The sequence below is a fragment of the Euwallacea fornicatus genome, chromosome 12 (genome assembly GCF_040115645.1).
Source record: "Euwallacea fornicatus isolate EFF26 chromosome 12, ASM4011564v1, whole genome shotgun sequence".
In the NCBI taxonomy this organism is placed as follows: domain Eukaryota; kingdom Metazoa; phylum Arthropoda; class Insecta; order Coleoptera; family Curculionidae; genus Euwallacea; species Euwallacea fornicatus.
The window spans coordinates 229,600-247,575 of record NC_089552.1 but is presented as its reverse complement, the minus strand read 5'-3'; the positions used below and the strand labels follow the sequence as shown (position 1 = coordinate 247,575).

Sequence of the window (17,976 nt, the reverse complement as noted above, 5' to 3'; positions counted from 1 at the left end):
ATTAAACTGATGTGCCTTCTCATATATTGTCATCCTTTATGTTTTCGCCAATATACTCGAAGGTCAAAACAACAATGCATTTTTGGCCAATTAGATACTCAACCACCTTTCAATCGAAATACCACGCCGTTTAAAATACTTACATTGTAAGGAGTAACATTTTAACATCCACTCCACAATTATTTGTGATGAGTAATAGGAATTGATTCATAGAATTTGGTCCCGTTAGTTCTTGTGCGCAAAAAGATCTGAGGTCATTGCATATCGAAAAAACTTGTAGTATCAAACAAACTTTATTTCGGTAATAGCAAAATACGAAACATTACAAGTTATTATAAAACAAAATAAGAATGTGTGATGAATTATTAACACCCTACACACTTAACAAAGATGTAATTATACAAAAATTCAGGAATTTCATGCAATTCCTTTTGGGAACGAAATAGTGGGCTTAATCTTTTATCGGCCACCCTACACTTATGTACTACAAAACTAAAAAATACGTCACTAATTACGAAACATTACACTCACTGAATGATAAATATTAACAAATTATTTTCATTAGCTTATATATAGGCACTTTTTTGGCAATCTGAGCAGTTTAATATTAGAATTAACCTAGGTAAAGAATCACACTTTATCTATCTAGCGTTTGTCACGTTATATGTGTAAGACGTAAATGCGTACGATTAATAGGACCACAAAGTGAAGATAAGTTAACATGTGCCACGAAATCGGTTGGTATTTTAAACCTTACCTAAATATACGTACGAAAACATGCTCATGATTGAACACCTTACAACTAGTAGTTATTAAAAATTAAAGAAATTTTAAGATAAACGCCAAGCAAGTTTGGGTGTCTACTGAATAAAAAAATATTCTGCTTACTGCAGACTTGACAACAACAAAAAAAAAACGTTAAAAAAGGATCAATGTGAAAATTATATCTGAAAAACAAAATATTTTACACTAGGTAACTGATCATCTCACTTTAGACCAACGCCTTTAGACGTTATTTTTATGTTAAACTTAAACTACTCTCCTATATGAAATTTACCTTAAACTTGGGGTACTGCTTAAGCAATAGTGGTACAGAAAAAAATCACACTTACATTTAATAAAATAAATCATTAACTCAAATTAATGACCTATTTTTATTTGGATGAATTTTTATCACTTCTTATACTTTCATGGCAATGCAGTATTATTCCCTAATTACTTTAATTGCAGTATATTCATCGAATTTAAGGTCGTTTTTTGATGGATAAACCAATTTTAACTTTAGTTCTTCATCCAAAACTCGCACCTGTTGAATTTGCAAATCCGGGCCAAATAGCTGAGCCATCTCTTTCAATAGGTCTGTGAGTACAGTTTTGCAAATGAGTTGTGAAGTCGAGCTTGTGACTTCGATAAACATTTGTTTTGTGATTAGCTCAATCTAGTGTCAATACAATTCAGGTTTTTTAACATTTTTCCTTATCAAAATCCACATTGCAAAAAGGAAAAATTTCCTGTTTTGTTACTCACCTTTGAAATATCTGAATTCGTTATCGGAGGAAATGATATTACATCTCCTGCATCATTTACCAAGCAGGGGTAAGCTGATTTTCCTTCTATGAGATACAAATATTTGTGTATTCCCGAATAACAGCTACGTTTTTTCTCTTTTCTTAAATTATTTGCTTCTGTTTGAAGTTTTGTAAATAACTCAGCACCAGTGACTTCCATGGGTCTATTTAAGGGTTTAATTCGCAATTCCTTTGGTGGTGAAGTTTTATATTTTATTGTAGTAGAATTCTAAAAATTGTGGAAATCGGAAAAAATACAAATAAAAATTTGTTTATCTTCATGTGGGAACATCACTGAACTCAATAGTAATTTAAATAGCAATCGTTAATTAGTGTAAGCTTATGGAAGGACAGCTATTCTTATTTACTTCTACACTTCGCGACATTTCCTATGTACTATTAAGCGTTGCCTTACCAATTTTTTGAAATCATGTGTCGCTATTGTCGCTGCATTTCTTTTGTTGCATATTCCATCATGAAGTTTATTTTGCAATTTTATAAAATCTTTGAAATTATCTTCATTAAAAGTTACATTATTCACAAGGCAACAAACGATGTGCTCTCGAACTGCCTTTGTTGAGTTTTCAACAACCACTTTAAAACTCTCATCTGCCGGTTTTATAGTAATACTGTGTTTAAAATTTAATTCCTCATTCTTAGTTTCATCTTCAGAATCTTCATTTTTTTGGCATGGCTTGGAACCTTTTTTTTCCCTCTTTGAATCCCCATTTTTTCCGTTGGTAGTTCGTGGGCAATTTTGGTTAACATAATCGATTATTTGTTTTGTTCTGCATTGGTTGATAAGTTTTAAAAGTCGTCGATCGCCAATTGGATTCGACTTAAGATTGAGTTCTACAATGATGTAATGAAAATCTATCAATAGTTACCAATAGAGGTCTGTATAGTAAAAGGGGTCTTAGTTTTAGCTGGTGCCCTAAAGTTGCAAGTTTGTCATTCAAAATTTGGCAAAAATTATACGAAATATGTATTGTTAATTAAATGATATGGGAAAAGTTCTAATCTCAGATAATACAAAGAGACACTTACCTTTTAACTTAAGACAATCTGAAAGTTCTCCAGGTAAAGCTTTTAATTTGTTATTGTTCAAATCTAAAACTTTTAAAACTGGCAAAGTGCTAATATTACTTGGAAGTAGATCAATTTCATTGCCTTGCAACTTCAACTCACTGAGATTAGTCATATCCTGACTACAGACATTTGGAAATGTGGCCAAATTGTTATGAGATAAATCAAGTACTGCAAGTTTCGAATTTGACAATAAAGCAGGAAAGCTGATCAGCTTGTTATGCGACAAATTTAAAGTAGCCAATTGAAGCAATGAGCCAATCGTATCAGGTATATTAACAATGCAATTACAGGAGAGATCCAAGTGTTTTAGCTTTGTCAGTTTGGTTAAATCTTCACTCAGCTGTTGAATTTTGTTAGAATGTAAAATCAACGTTTGTAGACTGCTTAGTTTTGAAATATCTGAGGAGACCTCGGAAAGACTTGTGCCAGTTAAACTTAAAAAGTTTAACTCTGTTAAATTGTAAATTGAAGGATCCAGTCCCTTTTTTTGAATTCTCTCTGTAATATGGGCGCCACTAAGAGCTATTTCCCGTCTTTTTTCTTTTTGTGCTATTTCAATTTCCGGCCACATTTTTTATGTTTTTGTTCTAGGAATCCTGGAGATGCTTAACTGATATTCCAAAATTATGTTTTTAAGTGGAAGTAATGGGTGTAGCTTACGATCTGTTATCACTTGCAGATTATATTATTATTTATCGTTATTATTATTATTATAAATGCACACTACTTTTTGTCGTCCAAAAGTTAAAACGTCAAATCTTTAATTGATTTAAAAAAATCATGAAAAAATCGCGAAAAAAAACCTCAAGAAACTGTTTTCAAACGGCACATCGTTTTCGTTTTGTACATAGGGGAAAAATGATGTTTTCAATTTTACCTTCTCTAACTCCCTACTTGTTACCACTAGTGTGAGTGTGCATCTACTTAATTAAGGAGCTAAGTTAACAAAAAACTCAAATAAGCGTTAAAATGTCGGAGGTATGTTTGGAATTGATTTGAAGTATGGTCAAGCATTTGATAGCAAATTGTTAAATCAATATTGCAAGTTTTATTTTAATGATCACTTATTATATTATATATGTATACAATGCACAAGTACATACATGTGTCATATATTCAATTTAATTAATCTGCTGGTTTTTACTTAAATTAAAATAACGTAACTTATTCTACATGAAGTAGAATTAAGGAATCTTAAAAAGGGAAGAGTTATTTGCTTGAATCTGAAAAAATTAGAGATGTCTTCAACCACATTCGAAATAAAATATGTAGAAAAACTTTTTTCAAGACGGTTTTACTTTGCTAAATCCTGATCCCTATATATAATTTCATTTCAGTTTTAGTGTCACCTATACATTACAGAAATCCAAACCGAAACTAACCATGCAACGCAATACTCTTAATTTAAAGATTTGAACAATAAGAACAAAACCCAGGCTCGTTAGAATAGTAGAATAGTAAAGGGCTCTGTAACGAGTGCTGCTCCCTCTCTCAGCTAAATGTGAAATTCAGTATATAAAATTAAAAAGTCCCTAACTTTTCAGTGTCTTTTCTTCTTCTGTCCCTAGAAATCAATGTTGGCAACATGGGTAAAATGTTGCCAAGCTTTCATGTCGTAGGAAGTACTAAAGAAGTTATCCGATATTTTTACCAATATTATACGGCGTTATCACAAATCTGATTTGAACCTTCACGACATTTAAAATTGTCCTTAATTTTGAGTATTTCAATTTACTTTACAGTTGCTGATAATGCAAGAACTGAATTCATAATTTCTTCAAAAATTCATAGTTCAGATTTGCCAATACTCATGTGGCAACGTTGCACTAGTGCATGATGGGTAATCGAAATCGAATGGCGTTTTGGCGTGTTTTGTAGAATTCTATTTGAAGTGTTTCCGCTTTTAAAATTGAAAAATGCCCCGATCTAAGAAAGTTGTAAGTTAGTGCTATCGTTAAACGCAAATTAGATATCGTAGACTTTGAATTCTCGCTAAAATCTGAGTGCTTTATCCCGATTTTGCATGAGAAATAGCTGACCGAAAAAAAAATGGTAATGTCATTTTTTTGTTACCGTCATTCCTTCCCTGCTTTAATCTGTTTATTTTTGCGTTTTTCTTGGAAATTTCCCTTTAATTTCCAATGGAGTAGCTGCTTCCTTATCACTTTAAGCGGTAGAGTGCATTGATTTTTTAAAATTCCCCGTTTTTATCCTTTTTTCCCCCCTAGACCTGCGTTTAAAAATTCATAACCAAAAAATACAAAAAAACAAATATTCGATTTTTCTAATTTAGGGCTTCTACTGGGACATTGTTGATTAGTTGGGTCTCTTGGGTTTGCTAATAGGGTCTGGACCGTCATTTAGGGCGTTGGTGCACGCCATATTTGTCTTAGAACAGAAATGTATGCTTTTGGGTTTGAGTTAGTTACAACTTTAAATCTTCCTTCAGCCCATTGACCAAGTACTGAACACATGTGTTCACTGCTAAGTGGAAAGAATAATGTTATCTTCAATATCACAATAGCTCTAATAGAACATTAACTACATGGTTCTCTATTAGATTTGATTAAACCAATTACATAAGATATGAACAAAGCATCCATTGTTAGAGTTTGTTTAAAACTGTTGATTATTATGTGAAATAATGGTTGCTTTTGCGCCAATATTACCATTACAAATGAACCCCTTTATAATCTTCACTATGAACAAAATTTGATATAAAATCACAATATAATAATAATAATAAATTAAATTTTCCGATGATTTTCATGAGATGCAAGATATTTATATAGATTTTCCAAATTGTTGCAAATGTATATGAGATTTTAGGAGGTTTAATGGATTATGGTTGAAAATTTCAAAAAGGCTTATGTAGCCAAAGAAAATGAATCTTCATCACCCGTAATTATTGCCAACAGTATTTTAATATGTTCATTTTCACATTTACTTTTATTTTATAGTTATTTACGTAATCAATACTGAATCCAGTAGGTACTTTATGGTAAACTGTGAAGAATTACATGGCAATTAAGTGTAGCAAAAAAAGTAGTAGAAACTCCAGTATATTAAATATGACACACCATATATTTTTTTATTTTTAGATTTAGGGCCGCTACTCCATTATAATTTCTGTAATGACCTTTAGCAATTTGCAAACATTACTTCATATTCTAATTTTTGTACTTCATTATGCCCCTTATAATATCTCTGTCATATGTTTCATTAGAGAACATTCCAAAAAATTGAAAATAAATGATTTGGCAGTTTATAAATGCGGATGGGGAATATATACCTTCCTAATTAAAATACTATTTTCTTGTAAGGAGATGTCAATTTTTTGATGCATTTGTTTATTTAATAAAGTAAATTGAAGGTAAGACACAGATCAGAAACTTTCTCTTTCAATTTGAACCACAAACTCATCTGACCCCAATCTCATACTCCCATTGCCTCATCCTGAATGTGGTGCGAATGGAGCAATGCACCCCCCCCTTCCCCCCAGGATCAACAGCATGGGCTCCCTCCACTTTTACTCACCCAATGACAATTACACAACATCCACTTTTCCTCAATCAATGTTAACTATACAAGTGATATATTTCACCAGTACTTAAAACAAAAAAACAACCGACGTTTACGAAATATTATTTTATTCTGAATAACAAAAATCTCGTTTGTTACCGTGCTAGAACTCGACTGAATCATCCCAGAAATGATTCGACGGCTGCCAAACTTACAAAAAACTTGCAGCCTTTTTTGCAAAGGTGCTGCCAGCTCATCGATATAAAAACGGTAACGATACCCAACATGAAATAATATACATTCTTTCCAATATAAGGACAATATTGAATAATAAAAATGGCCAGAATTGTTTAAATGGGGTCAATTTTTACACATTTTTATTACAAATTTATTGATGATCACAACTAGTAATTTACGTGATGTTTTGATTTTTTATTACTTAAAGGATGCTTATATGTAATTTGCAAGAATATATATATATTATAAGATTAAATTGTCCATATTTGTCATTGTGTTAATTTTGCAATATCTAAGTTTTTGTCATTCTGCGTTATTAGATGTTTTGAATCGTTTTCAATATCTTTCAAAAAAACTAATAAATGAAATAACAAAAAAACTGTAACACATAATTTATTTCATCATTCTCTATATTGTGTACTCTACTCTCCATTTAACTAAATGAAAAAGGGGCTTCAACTTTCCCAATATGTTTGAAAAAACTGAAGAGTATTGCATTTATTTAGAGATTCTAGAAGTTAATTATATAATATCTTCTTTCAATTGCGTTTAAATGTCTGCAAAATTCATAAATTACCATCCCGTTGATTGGGTTGTATGCGTACTAGAGCTTTGTAGAAAAGTTAATTGAATATTTTACCAAATGAATAATGAAAATATGTTGATAGAAAACAGATTAATCCAGGAGACCCACGCTTAGCACGACATTATGCTTAATAACTTTCTTTAATTTTTAGATTTAATAATTTTCGTAGTCATACAGTTCGACTTACTTTTGATTTAACCCTGTTTCAATAGTCCAAAAAAGCCATGGACGAAGAAGAGCTGTCAGGAAGTGATTTTGACGATGACGAAGACCCTGATAAGATAGAGGTTCCAGGTAAGATCAAAGAGCTAAACGTTTTTTCAAGACAAGAAATGACTGCATGTGACCACTAACTCTTATTGATTTGTTTGATAGAAAAATGTGACGTTCGCTGTATTTTCAAGAAACATTATTTGATTTGTATTGGATAAATAATTTATGAATTAAGCGATAAATTAAATAAAATAACGTGTGATACACATTCATTAAATGTTATCTACCGTACTTCTGGCATAAAGAACTATTTATTAAATTTGGATTAGGTGGTGGCAAAGATTTAGCTACGGCCGCAGCAATAGCAGAGAACCGTGACACTAAACTGAAGCAAGAAAAAGACATGAAACCAGACATCAAAATACCAGTGGGGTCCTTGGGTATGAATAGCAAAATGATGGGCGGCATGCCAGGCATGAATATACACCCCAATACTATGTATGACATGATGCGACAACCAGGTAATTTAATTACATCATGTCCGTTCTATTAGGGATCTTTGTATTACCATTTGAATTATGCAAACTGAGTTTTTTCACAAGGTTTCGTAAATAATTTTTGGTGCGAATGGTTCAGGAACTTATTCAGTTCACATAAAAACTTGTGAAAATTCTGTGCTGTACTTTTATAGTTTCTGAAATTATGGTGAGAGAATTTCAAATTTAGGTAATGTAATATTTAAGAGGAAATAAAAACCTAGATATTATATGAAATTTTATGGATTCTCAGTTGAGAATTGCCACCTATATTATGATGTCGTTACGTTATTTTCCACGAGAAAATTCTATAGTGGGCCCTCCATTTGGTGGTCCAGCCAATTCGGCCGGTATGGGCGACCTGGCCGCGATGGCTTCGATGCTGAGCAGTTTGACGGGAGGCCCTATGGCCAATATGTTTGGTTTCGGCCATCAGGGAGGCCCTGGGGGGTCAGGGGCGGCTTCCGCCTCCGCGGCCGCCTTAAACGCAGCACGGTTTTTGCAGCAGAGTAAGTTTGATGGCTGTGTGACTCTGTAATTGATTCTAGGGTTTCCAAATTAAAAAAAAAAATTCTTTTAATTGGCCAGGATTCGATATAAAATTATATTTTATAGATATAAAAAGGTATATAAAAGGTTTGCCTAAAAATGAACCTGAGCGTTACTCTATGCTATTCAGGTTCCATCTTAATTTTGTTCTTATAAATAGTGTCTAAATTATTAAAATTGGATTGAGAAAAAAATACCACGATACTTTACGAAGCATTAGTGTGATTTGTACATTTTTTTATCATTGTTGGACAATCTTTTTTCGAAACGGAAATTATTTTAGGAACTTAATTGCTCCAAGAAAAAAAAACATATTTTCTGAATTTTCAACTTTGGAAACCCTGGCAAAAACAGAACTGAGTTGCATCATAGTCTGCCTGGCTTAGAAGATCTCCAGTGTTGCATTGGGTACTTCTTAGATGATTAGATACTCGGGGACCTGCAAAGCTGTTCGCGCTGTCATAACATTTTTTGCACTCTAGAAGGTGTATTCGTATTAGATCAATTTAGAACCTATCATGTTTGTTGTTAACGAGATAACTATTGGTTGTTTTTAGAATGTATGTATATTGCTTATTAATAATTATTTCAGTTGCATGCACAACGCGCACTTCCCGGCGATTTTATTAAAAGCACCTTATACTGATCACTATAATTTTCAGTTAGGCTTGTGATAACACTTCCAGGCCCTTGAAGTTTAGAAAATGTTGAAGATAAGTTTCTAACAATTATTACCAAGGTTTTTTCAATTGTAGTGGAAATGGCCGCATATGGAATGGGAGGAGGACCATATGCTAACCCGATTTTACAGAATCTCTCCTCAATGTTGTATAATTCAAACCCAATGGCACAATGGGGAGGTCCTTTAAGTAATAAGGTCGGTAGTGGAAGCTCTCGTTTTTGTTTTATTTGGTGGGATATTTAATAAATAGGCGCTCCAGCAAATGTGGATGAATCAAATGGACAATAAACCCATGATGCCACAACATCAAGAGGAAGAAGAAGTTGACGACGAAGAGCTTGGAGTTGCGGAAACTTATGCGGATTACATGCCATCGAAGCTTAAGCTTGGCAAGTCCTGGTACACTTGTCTTATTATTTTCATGCTAATTATCTTAGCTGTATTACAGGAAGGAAACATCCAGATCCTGTAGTAGAAACTGCGTCGTTGTCGTCGGTGGCACCAGTAGATGTTTGGTACAACGTATCTCTGCCTGAGGATACAATAAAAACTGGAGCCTTATCAGCTTTGCAACTAGAAAGCATTACCTATGCTTCTCAAGCACATGAGCATATACTTCCCGATGGAAGTAGGGCTGGTTTTTTAATAGGTAGGTATATGAGGCTAACATTTCACAGATCAAAACTTATGTGAGAAGTTTTATAGGAGATGGAGCTGGTGTTGGAAAAGGCCGAACAATCGCGGGAATTATATTTGAGAATTACTTAAAAGGACGAAAACGAGCCATTTGGGTTTCCGTTTCCAATGACCTTAAATATGACGCGGAGAGGGATCTACGCGACATAGGAGCTGGAAAAATTGAGGTCCATCCCCTTAATAAATTTAAGGTGGGTTATTATATTTTATTAAAAAAAATTGTATTGATTGATTTATTTTTATTTTCAGTATGCTAAGATTTCCTCAGCTGTAAATAACAACGTCAAGAGAGGAGTAATATTTAGCACGTATTCCGCATTGATCGGTGAAAGTAACTCCGCAGGTGGAAAATACAAATCCAGATTAAAACAGTTGCTTCAGTGGTGCGGTCAGGATTTTGACGGCCTTATAGTATTCGACGAATGTCACAGAGCCAAAAATTTGTGTCCCGTTGGATCATCGAAACCAACTAAAACGGGTACGTTATATTTAGTCCATTTAACTTCTGATATCCTATGACATCTCTTCAAAATGAATCTCAAGGCCACCGTATACTTGTGCAAAACGTATTTCTACCATTAACTTTTTAATTAATTAACATTGCATTATGAATAATAACAAGTTATTTGCGCTCATTTATAGGTCTCACTGTGTTGGAACTTCAAAATAAACTTCCGAAGGCACGCGTCGTGTACGCATCTGCCACCGGTGCGTCAGAACCCCGAAATATGGCCTATATGGTACGCTTGGGGCTATGGGGTGAGGGGACACCATTTAAAGAATTTGCAGACTTTATTTCGGCTGTGGAAAAACGTGGAGTGGGAGCAATGGAAATAGTGGCAATGGACATGAAGTTAAGAGGTATTAGTGATTTTGAAATATCAATACGTTTTTAACCGTATTATTTTCATTGTAGGAATGTATATAGCTAGACAATTAAGTTTTCACGGAGTATCGTTCAAAATTGAAGAGGTGCCACTTTCAAAAGATTTTGAAAAGGTATACGACGCCAGCGTTAAACTATGGGTCGAGGCAATGCAAAAGTTTCATGAGGCGGCGGAATTGGTAGATGCGGAAAACCGCATGAGGAAGACTATGTGGGGGCAGTTCTGGTCCGCTCATCAAAGGTACCTATATTGTCATAATCTTCTTATCTAATATATGACGAAAATTTGTTTTTATTCTGCAGATTCTTTAAATATCTTTGTATAGCGGCCAAAGTTCAGCACGCAGTAGCAGTAGCCCGTGAGGCAATTAAAATGGGAAAATGTGTTGTGATAGGTCTTCAAAGTACTGGCGAAGCAAGAACTTTAGAACAATTGGAGAGAGATGATGGAGAACTGACCGATTTTGTATCGACAGCTAAAGGTTTGCAGGCATCGCACCAATTCAGATTCTTTACTACCAATTCTATCTTCTAGGAGTGTTTCAAACTTTAGTAGAGAAACACTTTCCTGCCCCTGACCGAAATAGGATACAAAAGTTATTGGGCATCGGTGGAGGGGTCGATATGATGCCCAAAAAGGCGGTCAACGGGAGTTCGGAAGAAGGAAGTTCCGCACAAAAGAGGAAACCCATGAGACAAGCCGCGCAAAGAGCGGTGAAAAGAAATAAATGGTCAACGTCGGATACGGATAACAGTGAAAAGAGCGATTCAGACTTTCAAATGTCAGATAACGAGAGTGAAATTTCCGAGGGTCATAGTGATAGTAATCAGTCTAGTGATTTCAATCCGTTTAATTCTGATAGGTAATCTTTGTTAGATTTACTAAATTTTTTTCTAATAACATCATTTGTATAATTTATACGTAAATGAGTTATTTTAAAGCGATTTTTAAAATTTAGTTTCACTTTCTTCTTTTCAGTGACTCAGACAACGATCCTTGGAGCAGAAACAAGAAAAAAGGTAAAAAACAAAAGAAATCTCCAAAAAAGCGGCAGTCAACGCAAGATAAACTTTCTATGCTCATAACGCAGAAAACAAGTAAAGGTAAGTACATGTTTTTAAGTGATAGCCAATGTGCATAGATATGAAGATTTACCTAAACAGTATATGCTCTTATATTAGTTTTTGACTTATTAATAAAAAAATTGCATTTTCTTTCAATTCATCTTCAGCCAAGGCAAACGGAGGTTCTGAGATCAAATCATCAGCACCGCCTATGGATGCGATCGAACGAGCTTGCAGCATGAAAGAAGAATTATTGCATTCGATCGAGAGATTAGGCGAAAAACTCCCTCCCAACACTTTAGATCAGTTGATTGACGAATTGGGTGGCCCAGAAAATGTTGCAGAAATGACAGGTAAAACAAATTAATAAAGATAACTTTGAATTGCTTACGAAATATTTTTATTTAATTAAAAGTTATAAGTACTTTTTCAGACATTATTTGAAACTTATTTCCTGCTTAGAACAGAAAATAATTGTATTACTTGCAGTTATCGGCTATTCACCTAATTTGAATTTAAAAACTCTCAATCTACCATTAAAAAAAAAATGAAATTCTATTCATAGCCGTGATCTTTTCTTTGATTTTAGGTAGAAAAGGTAGAGTGGTGCAAACTGAAGATGGTGGCATTCAATACGAAAGCCGATCGGAAATCGATGTTCCCTTGGAAACGTTAAATTTGACTGAAAAACAAAGATTTATGGATGGAGAAAAGGACGTTGCCATTATTTCCGAAGCGGCATCTAGTGGAATCTCCTTGCAGAGGTACACTTAGCTCAACTTAAATTAATTAAGTGTGTGATGCACCACCTTGAATAATCATCCGGATCTTAATGTTTTTTGGTCCAAACCTGATGGTGGTGCGAAATTAAAAATGAAGTTGACGGGCCCAAATGCACTAAGTATTGTATGTCGGGTATATTAGGCTTCAGATAACTTTTAACAACATGATATGGATATATAGTGTGTTCTAGATAAGGATTATATAATGATATTAAAAACCATATGCCATTAACGATTAAGAGGCAAAATCTATTTTAATGTATGTATTTAGCAAAAATGTAATTTATCTTCATAGAGAAAAAAGTGAACACATCCTTATTTGGAACGAACCGTATTTAAAAGGTATTATATACATATTTTATAAATTTCAATTAGTGATCGGAGGGTCAAAAACCAAAGAAGGCGGGTACATATAACACTTGAACTGCCCTGGTCAGCAGATAGAGCCATTCAGCAGTTCGGTAGAACTCACCGAAGTAACCAAGTTAACGCACCTGAGTACATTTTCCTCATTTCTGATTTGGCCGGCGAGAGAAGGTTTGCATCTATAGTCGCCAAAAGGTAAAATATTATACATAAAAATTTATTGTCCGTTCCTTTGATAAATCTTCGTACCGTTATTGCGGAAATTTGAAACTGACGTCTTTCAATGACTCGTACTTCAATAAAGCGATTTTAAGTATTTGAAGTGTGAGAGCATGATTGACGTCTAAATCGAAAGCGAAGTTTCGTTTGCTTAGCACATTAAAGCATTATGTGTTTGGGTTATACTGGCTTCCAACATTAATATGAGGTTATTCGAATTAGGTTTTCGAAAACTGAATATTATTTTGTATTTTATTATGATTATAATTTTATAAAGTGAAATCGAATTCAGTTTCACAATCATGTTACAAAATGAATTTTTGACATTGTAGCGTACCCATTCTTGACAATTGGTAATTCGAATGACTTGTCAGAATTTGTAACTTATTATTTTTACTATTAGAGAAGTTTCGACTTTCTGTTCATGCTTTTTGATTTCTGTAGATTGGAAAGCTTGGGCGCCTTAACGCACGGTGATAGACGAGCGACGGAAACACGAGATCTGAGTCAGTTTAATATTGACAACAAATACGGTCGAGCAGCCTTGGAGGCAACCATGAAAGCCATCATGGGATACGATGCGCCGCTCGTCCCGCCTCCTAAAGATTATAAAGGCGAGTTCTTTAAGGATGTCGCTGGTGCCTTGGTAAGTTGATAGTGTTAAAAAGTATCAAATTTAAACTTTATGGCAATTCTTTTATGATATATCTGAGATTTTTGATTGATTTTTTTATGTTCAGTGTAAAAAAATTCTGTTGATTAAAATGAATTAAATTCAGAAGATAATCTCTAGTTTTTAAATATATCCACTGTTTTATAGGTTGGCGTTGGTCTCATAGTAAATAGTGAAAATATGCCAGGAGTCTTGTCCCTTGACAAAGACTACAACAATATGTCAAAGTTCCTTAATCGTATACTTGGTATGCCAGTAGAACTACAAAATAGGTTGTTTAAGTAAGTAATCCACATTTATGTTTGAGCATTCATGATTGAAAATTAAATTGAATTTTTCTCTGGATACGTAGAGATATTAACATTTAAGAATATTGTGAGACTATTGAAAGTTAAGAAGTTATTTTGATCCTTAAACAATAGTAATTTTCAAGAATATTCAGAATAAAAAAAATAAAATCTTGGTTGAGGCTGAATCGATGCTAAATTTTTGTTTTGAACAGTAGCTGAAATGTGAATAACAAAAATACGTATTCATAAAAATATGTCGATTTAATTTGAAACTCAAAAGTGCCAAATGCTCTACAGTTTTTAATTAATTTCAATGTTCAAGGTATTTCACGGATACTCTAGCAGCAATCGTGACCCAAGCTAAGAGGACCGGTCGGTTCGATTTAGGAATCTTAGATTTAGGCACAGGTGGTGAGGTGGTAAAACGTGTGCGCATCGTTACATTCCTTCGAAAGCACGCCACTGGTACCGCCCCTACTGAACTGCACACGGTACACGTGGAACGGGGTATGTCTTGGCCCGAAGCTCTGGATAAGTTTTCTGACCTTTCCGGAGAAAACGAGGGCTTTTGGTTGTCTCATCAGGTAAGTTTTCAGACAATAGTAGTGCATAAATATATAGCGTACTTCAAAGAAACTTGGTCTCTTTGTCGCTGCATGTGGAGCATGTCAGATTGTAAAGAAAACTATTCGAACTATTTCCTAAATTGGAAACTGAACTGCAAAAGACTTTTTTCTTTTTGTGAGATTCTTTTAAAGCAATTTTTGTTGACCGCAAAATTTTTATTTAACATTTAGTCGTCTGGATATCTAGGTGTGGAACCTAATTAAAACGATTTAATTTAATTTTAAGGTACGAAATGGCAAGCATACGTCTATATTAGCAGTAGCTGTCGACGGTGGCAACGCCAGCGCGACAAAGAAGAAGTCGGAAAGCAAAAAAGACCAAATGTTTTCCGTCTACAGGCCAAATACTGGTCTTCAGTTTAGGCAAGAAAGCCTGGCGGAACTTGAGAAAAAATATAAAAAGGTAAGTATGCTTTTGAAAATTATCTACATTAAAAATATATTTAAAGGAAAACCTCTAACGTATCCGTATCTACAGAATAATTGATGTTATTTAATGAAGTCATTTTATTCAGGTTGACTCAGCTGATGCTGAAAAGGCATGGACCGACCAGTACGATTCGTCCGTTAATACGTGTTCGCATGCCTATTGGCGTGGCAATTGTCGAAACGCAACCGCAGGTCATGAATGTGAAGTCGGTAAGATGCAGAAATTTGCAACTTTGCATACATGTTTTAAGTTTCATTTTGTTTAAATATTTTAGTGAGAAAAATTAGGTACATCTCCGTGTTTGCAAATAATTTCGATTAATTCTAACGTCTTAAGACGGTTCAAGACGTATTCAGGCTTTTGTAACAGGACACATTCAATGCGACATTATGGCCGAATTTTTTCACTGTTCTTGTTTTATGATATTTGATAACATGTCTAATTAACGCAGCAAGCTTTCGCAGGCTCGGATGATATCGACCAAAACATTACATCCAATGGGTAGTATTATCGATTTATGGTTATTGACTTTCGTATTCTAATTGACGAGAATAAATGCATTTGGTAATGGTTTCAGCAACATGACGCAACCTGCCACACAACGTGGATACAAAAAATAACTTATTACAGAAGACTAACAATTTTATATCTCCAAATTGGATTTTTGTACCTTAGTTGTAGAGTTAACTAAAATCTACAATAATTTTGACGAAATCTGTTATTTTTTTCAGGTCTTCGAAGGCGCACATATCACGTCGTGAGTGGGAGCGTGTTATCTGTATGGAGTAGAGTTGAAGGTGTCCTAGCGGCAAGAGGGGGTGTTCAAAACAAAATGCAAGTGATTAGGTTAAGGACGGAAGAAGATTTAAAAGTTGTGGGTAAGTCACGTGTTTCATATTGGAAGAGGTATCGTTATTTTAAATGTTTCTTGTTTCTGTTGTTTTTAATGCATTTACGTACTGTAATCAACATGGAATTTCGCGATTGTGTTTAAACATCGATGATTTGGTTAAAGTACAAGACAATTTAATTGCGAAGTGCAAGGGCCCATTCACTTGAAGTTTTGTGTTTAGGGTAGTATAAACTTCGTACAGTTTTTAATTGTTAATATTAAATTACATTTTTTTAACTTATGCATTTGCTTTAGGCACCGTAATTCCCAAAAACTGCGTCGAAGCCCTCATCGAGGCTTTGTCGTCAGACGCTGAAAAAGTGGAAGAAAAGACATTTTAAAGAGACTGACATGGAGATGAAACCAATAATGTGGTTTATACCTAAATTTTGTAACTGTTACAGGGCTAAAAGTATTTTAGGACACACTTTTGCTAAGAAGTTGACTGTAATATACGTTAGATAGGAAACAAGTGATCCAGTAAACGAAAAATCCATTACAACGGAAGTAATGTCCGTTAGGTAATCTCCGATTGTGGGACATATCGTGCTGTGAACTCACGAATTTCTGTAAAGGCTTGGCAACTTTTGACCTTATTGAACATTAAATCGAGGTCGAAGATTACAAACACCCCACTTGGATGTATGTTGTATACAAGGTGATTCCCGGTTGATGGTAATTTAGACATTTGCGTAAGTAGAAAGAACATTTTTTTATTTACAAATATAGATGATCTGTCTTGTTCTCGACCTAAAATGTTCTCCACAATACGACGTTGTCGGTATATAAAAAAATAATAACATTTAAGAAAAGTGGCTGTATATTGTAGACGGCGGCAGCTCAAAATTAATTGTTTTACAGTTTGACATTAACTCTGCTGAAAGTGATTTTTTAACTAGAACGCCCTGTATATTAACAAATATGTTTAAATAAAATTAAACTTCCTTTAAAACGATATATCATGTTCCTTTACCAAAACCTTCACATTATGCGAAGATATAACGTTTTGAAAATAAGACAAACATTTTTAGGTTAATGAGGAAATATCAGAAAATTCATGCACGTAATTTTCCGTAAATGTCTAACATACCGTCGGCCGTGAATCACCCTGTAGAATATCACAAGTTTGAACGAAAAATAACGTTCTAAAATAACCTAAACACTGTGAAATACTAGAAATATTATGTATTTTAGCAGATACCAATGTATTTATATTAGTAAGGATAGTTTTTTAAGTAAAAGTTATTTCCCAATAATTATTTTGTTTTGTTATTTATTTCAGTGATTGTTGATTGGTTGTGCAAATTTAAACGCCCACCGAACATTCATTCAGTGCTCTGTTATTTGCTACCAGAGTTCGTAGTTTTAAGTTTTCTTTTGTTGAGAATGTTTACCTACGTAATGAAGGACCACAGTTCCTAATGGAAGCAGACATTTTCAAGTTGTTCTTTAAATCTTTTTTTAAAGTCAAGTTTCTTATGTCTTTGTTAACCTTTGTTAAATTATTGCATAAATTAACCACATCGTTCAATTGTAGATTTTTTATTTGCGTTCTATATTAAGACAAAAAAGAAATAGTATTGTCTATAAAACCATTGTTTTATTTGTCACTAATATGTACCATAAATATTGGAATATTTTGGAAGGGACTAAACCACCTAGTCATCACTAACAAGGACTGGGAATTAAGATTACATAGACGAGTTTGGATGAAATATCGCGTAGTATAACAGGTGCCGGTATTGTATGGAAATATGTACATCATCTGCGCTCCTTACGTGTAAGCAAAACTCGCACTCTCAAATTTCGCATTATATTCTTGCCCTTTGAAAAAATCTCCACCTTTTTTCCCAATCAAAATACAGTTATTACAGTCGTTTTTTTTTTATCGCTTATCTAATGGTGGGTCGGATATGACCTGAATGAGCGAATCTTAGACCCCTTCAATATTTTTAGCAGCAACCCTTTCCGGCAGGAATTACGATACATGGCAAAGATACCCTCAATTTTGGTCACTACACGTCCATTTCCATGTTCTGACACCCCCCTTGCGATTTCCAATTATGTGA

General features: G+C 34.1%; 2 protein-coding genes across 7 annotated transcripts; one reads left to right on the top strand and one right to left on the bottom strand.

The window, feature by feature from the left end:
- Nucleotides 1-274: 274 nt before the first annotated feature.
- Nucleotides 275-3,592, bottom strand: LOC136342499 (leucine-rich repeat-containing protein 47-like). The gene is made up of 4 exons (XM_066288368.1): nucleotides 2,616-3,592; nucleotides 1,984-2,420; nucleotides 1,528-1,797; nucleotides 275-1,438 (listed from the first exon to the last, which is right to left on the bottom strand). The coding sequence occupies exons 1-4, from the start codon at nucleotides 3,226-3,228 to the stop codon at nucleotides 1,205-1,207; spliced, it is 1,554 nt and encodes a 517-aa protein (XP_066144465.1). The 5' UTR covers nucleotides 3,229-3,592; the 3' UTR covers nucleotides 275-1,204.
- A 901-nt stretch (nucleotides 3,593-4,493) lies between these two features.
- Nucleotides 4,494-17,438, top strand: sno (strawberry notch). Of its 6 annotated transcripts, none has more exons than XM_066288353.1 (24): nucleotides 4,494-4,709; nucleotides 7,215-7,296; nucleotides 7,545-7,736; nucleotides 8,066-8,260; nucleotides 9,056-9,177; nucleotides 9,233-9,375; nucleotides 9,435-9,631; nucleotides 9,688-9,869; nucleotides 9,928-10,156; nucleotides 10,321-10,539; nucleotides 10,595-10,805; nucleotides 10,868-11,046; nucleotides 11,100-11,427; nucleotides 11,544-11,668; nucleotides 11,797-11,982; nucleotides 12,219-12,393; nucleotides 12,787-12,972; nucleotides 13,441-13,642; nucleotides 13,817-13,950; nucleotides 14,282-14,543; nucleotides 14,812-14,988; nucleotides 15,101-15,224; nucleotides 15,747-15,893; nucleotides 16,163-17,438. In XM_066288353.1, exons 1-24 carry the CDS (start codon nucleotides 4,707-4,709, stop codon nucleotides 16,246-16,248), a joined length of 4,086 nt encoding a protein of 1,361 aa, XP_066144450.1. In that variant the 5' UTR covers nucleotides 4,494-4,706; the 3' UTR covers nucleotides 16,249-17,438. The 6 variants fall into 6 exon arrangements, with proteins under 6 accessions (XP_066144450.1, XP_066144451.1, XP_066144449.1 ...); XM_066288354.1 differs by having other exon boundaries at nucleotides 7,154-7,296; XM_066288352.1 differs by having other exon boundaries at nucleotides 4,496-4,594; nucleotides 9,233-9,371; nucleotides 9,431-9,631.
- The last annotated feature ends 538 nt before the right edge of the window (nucleotides 17,439-17,976 follow it).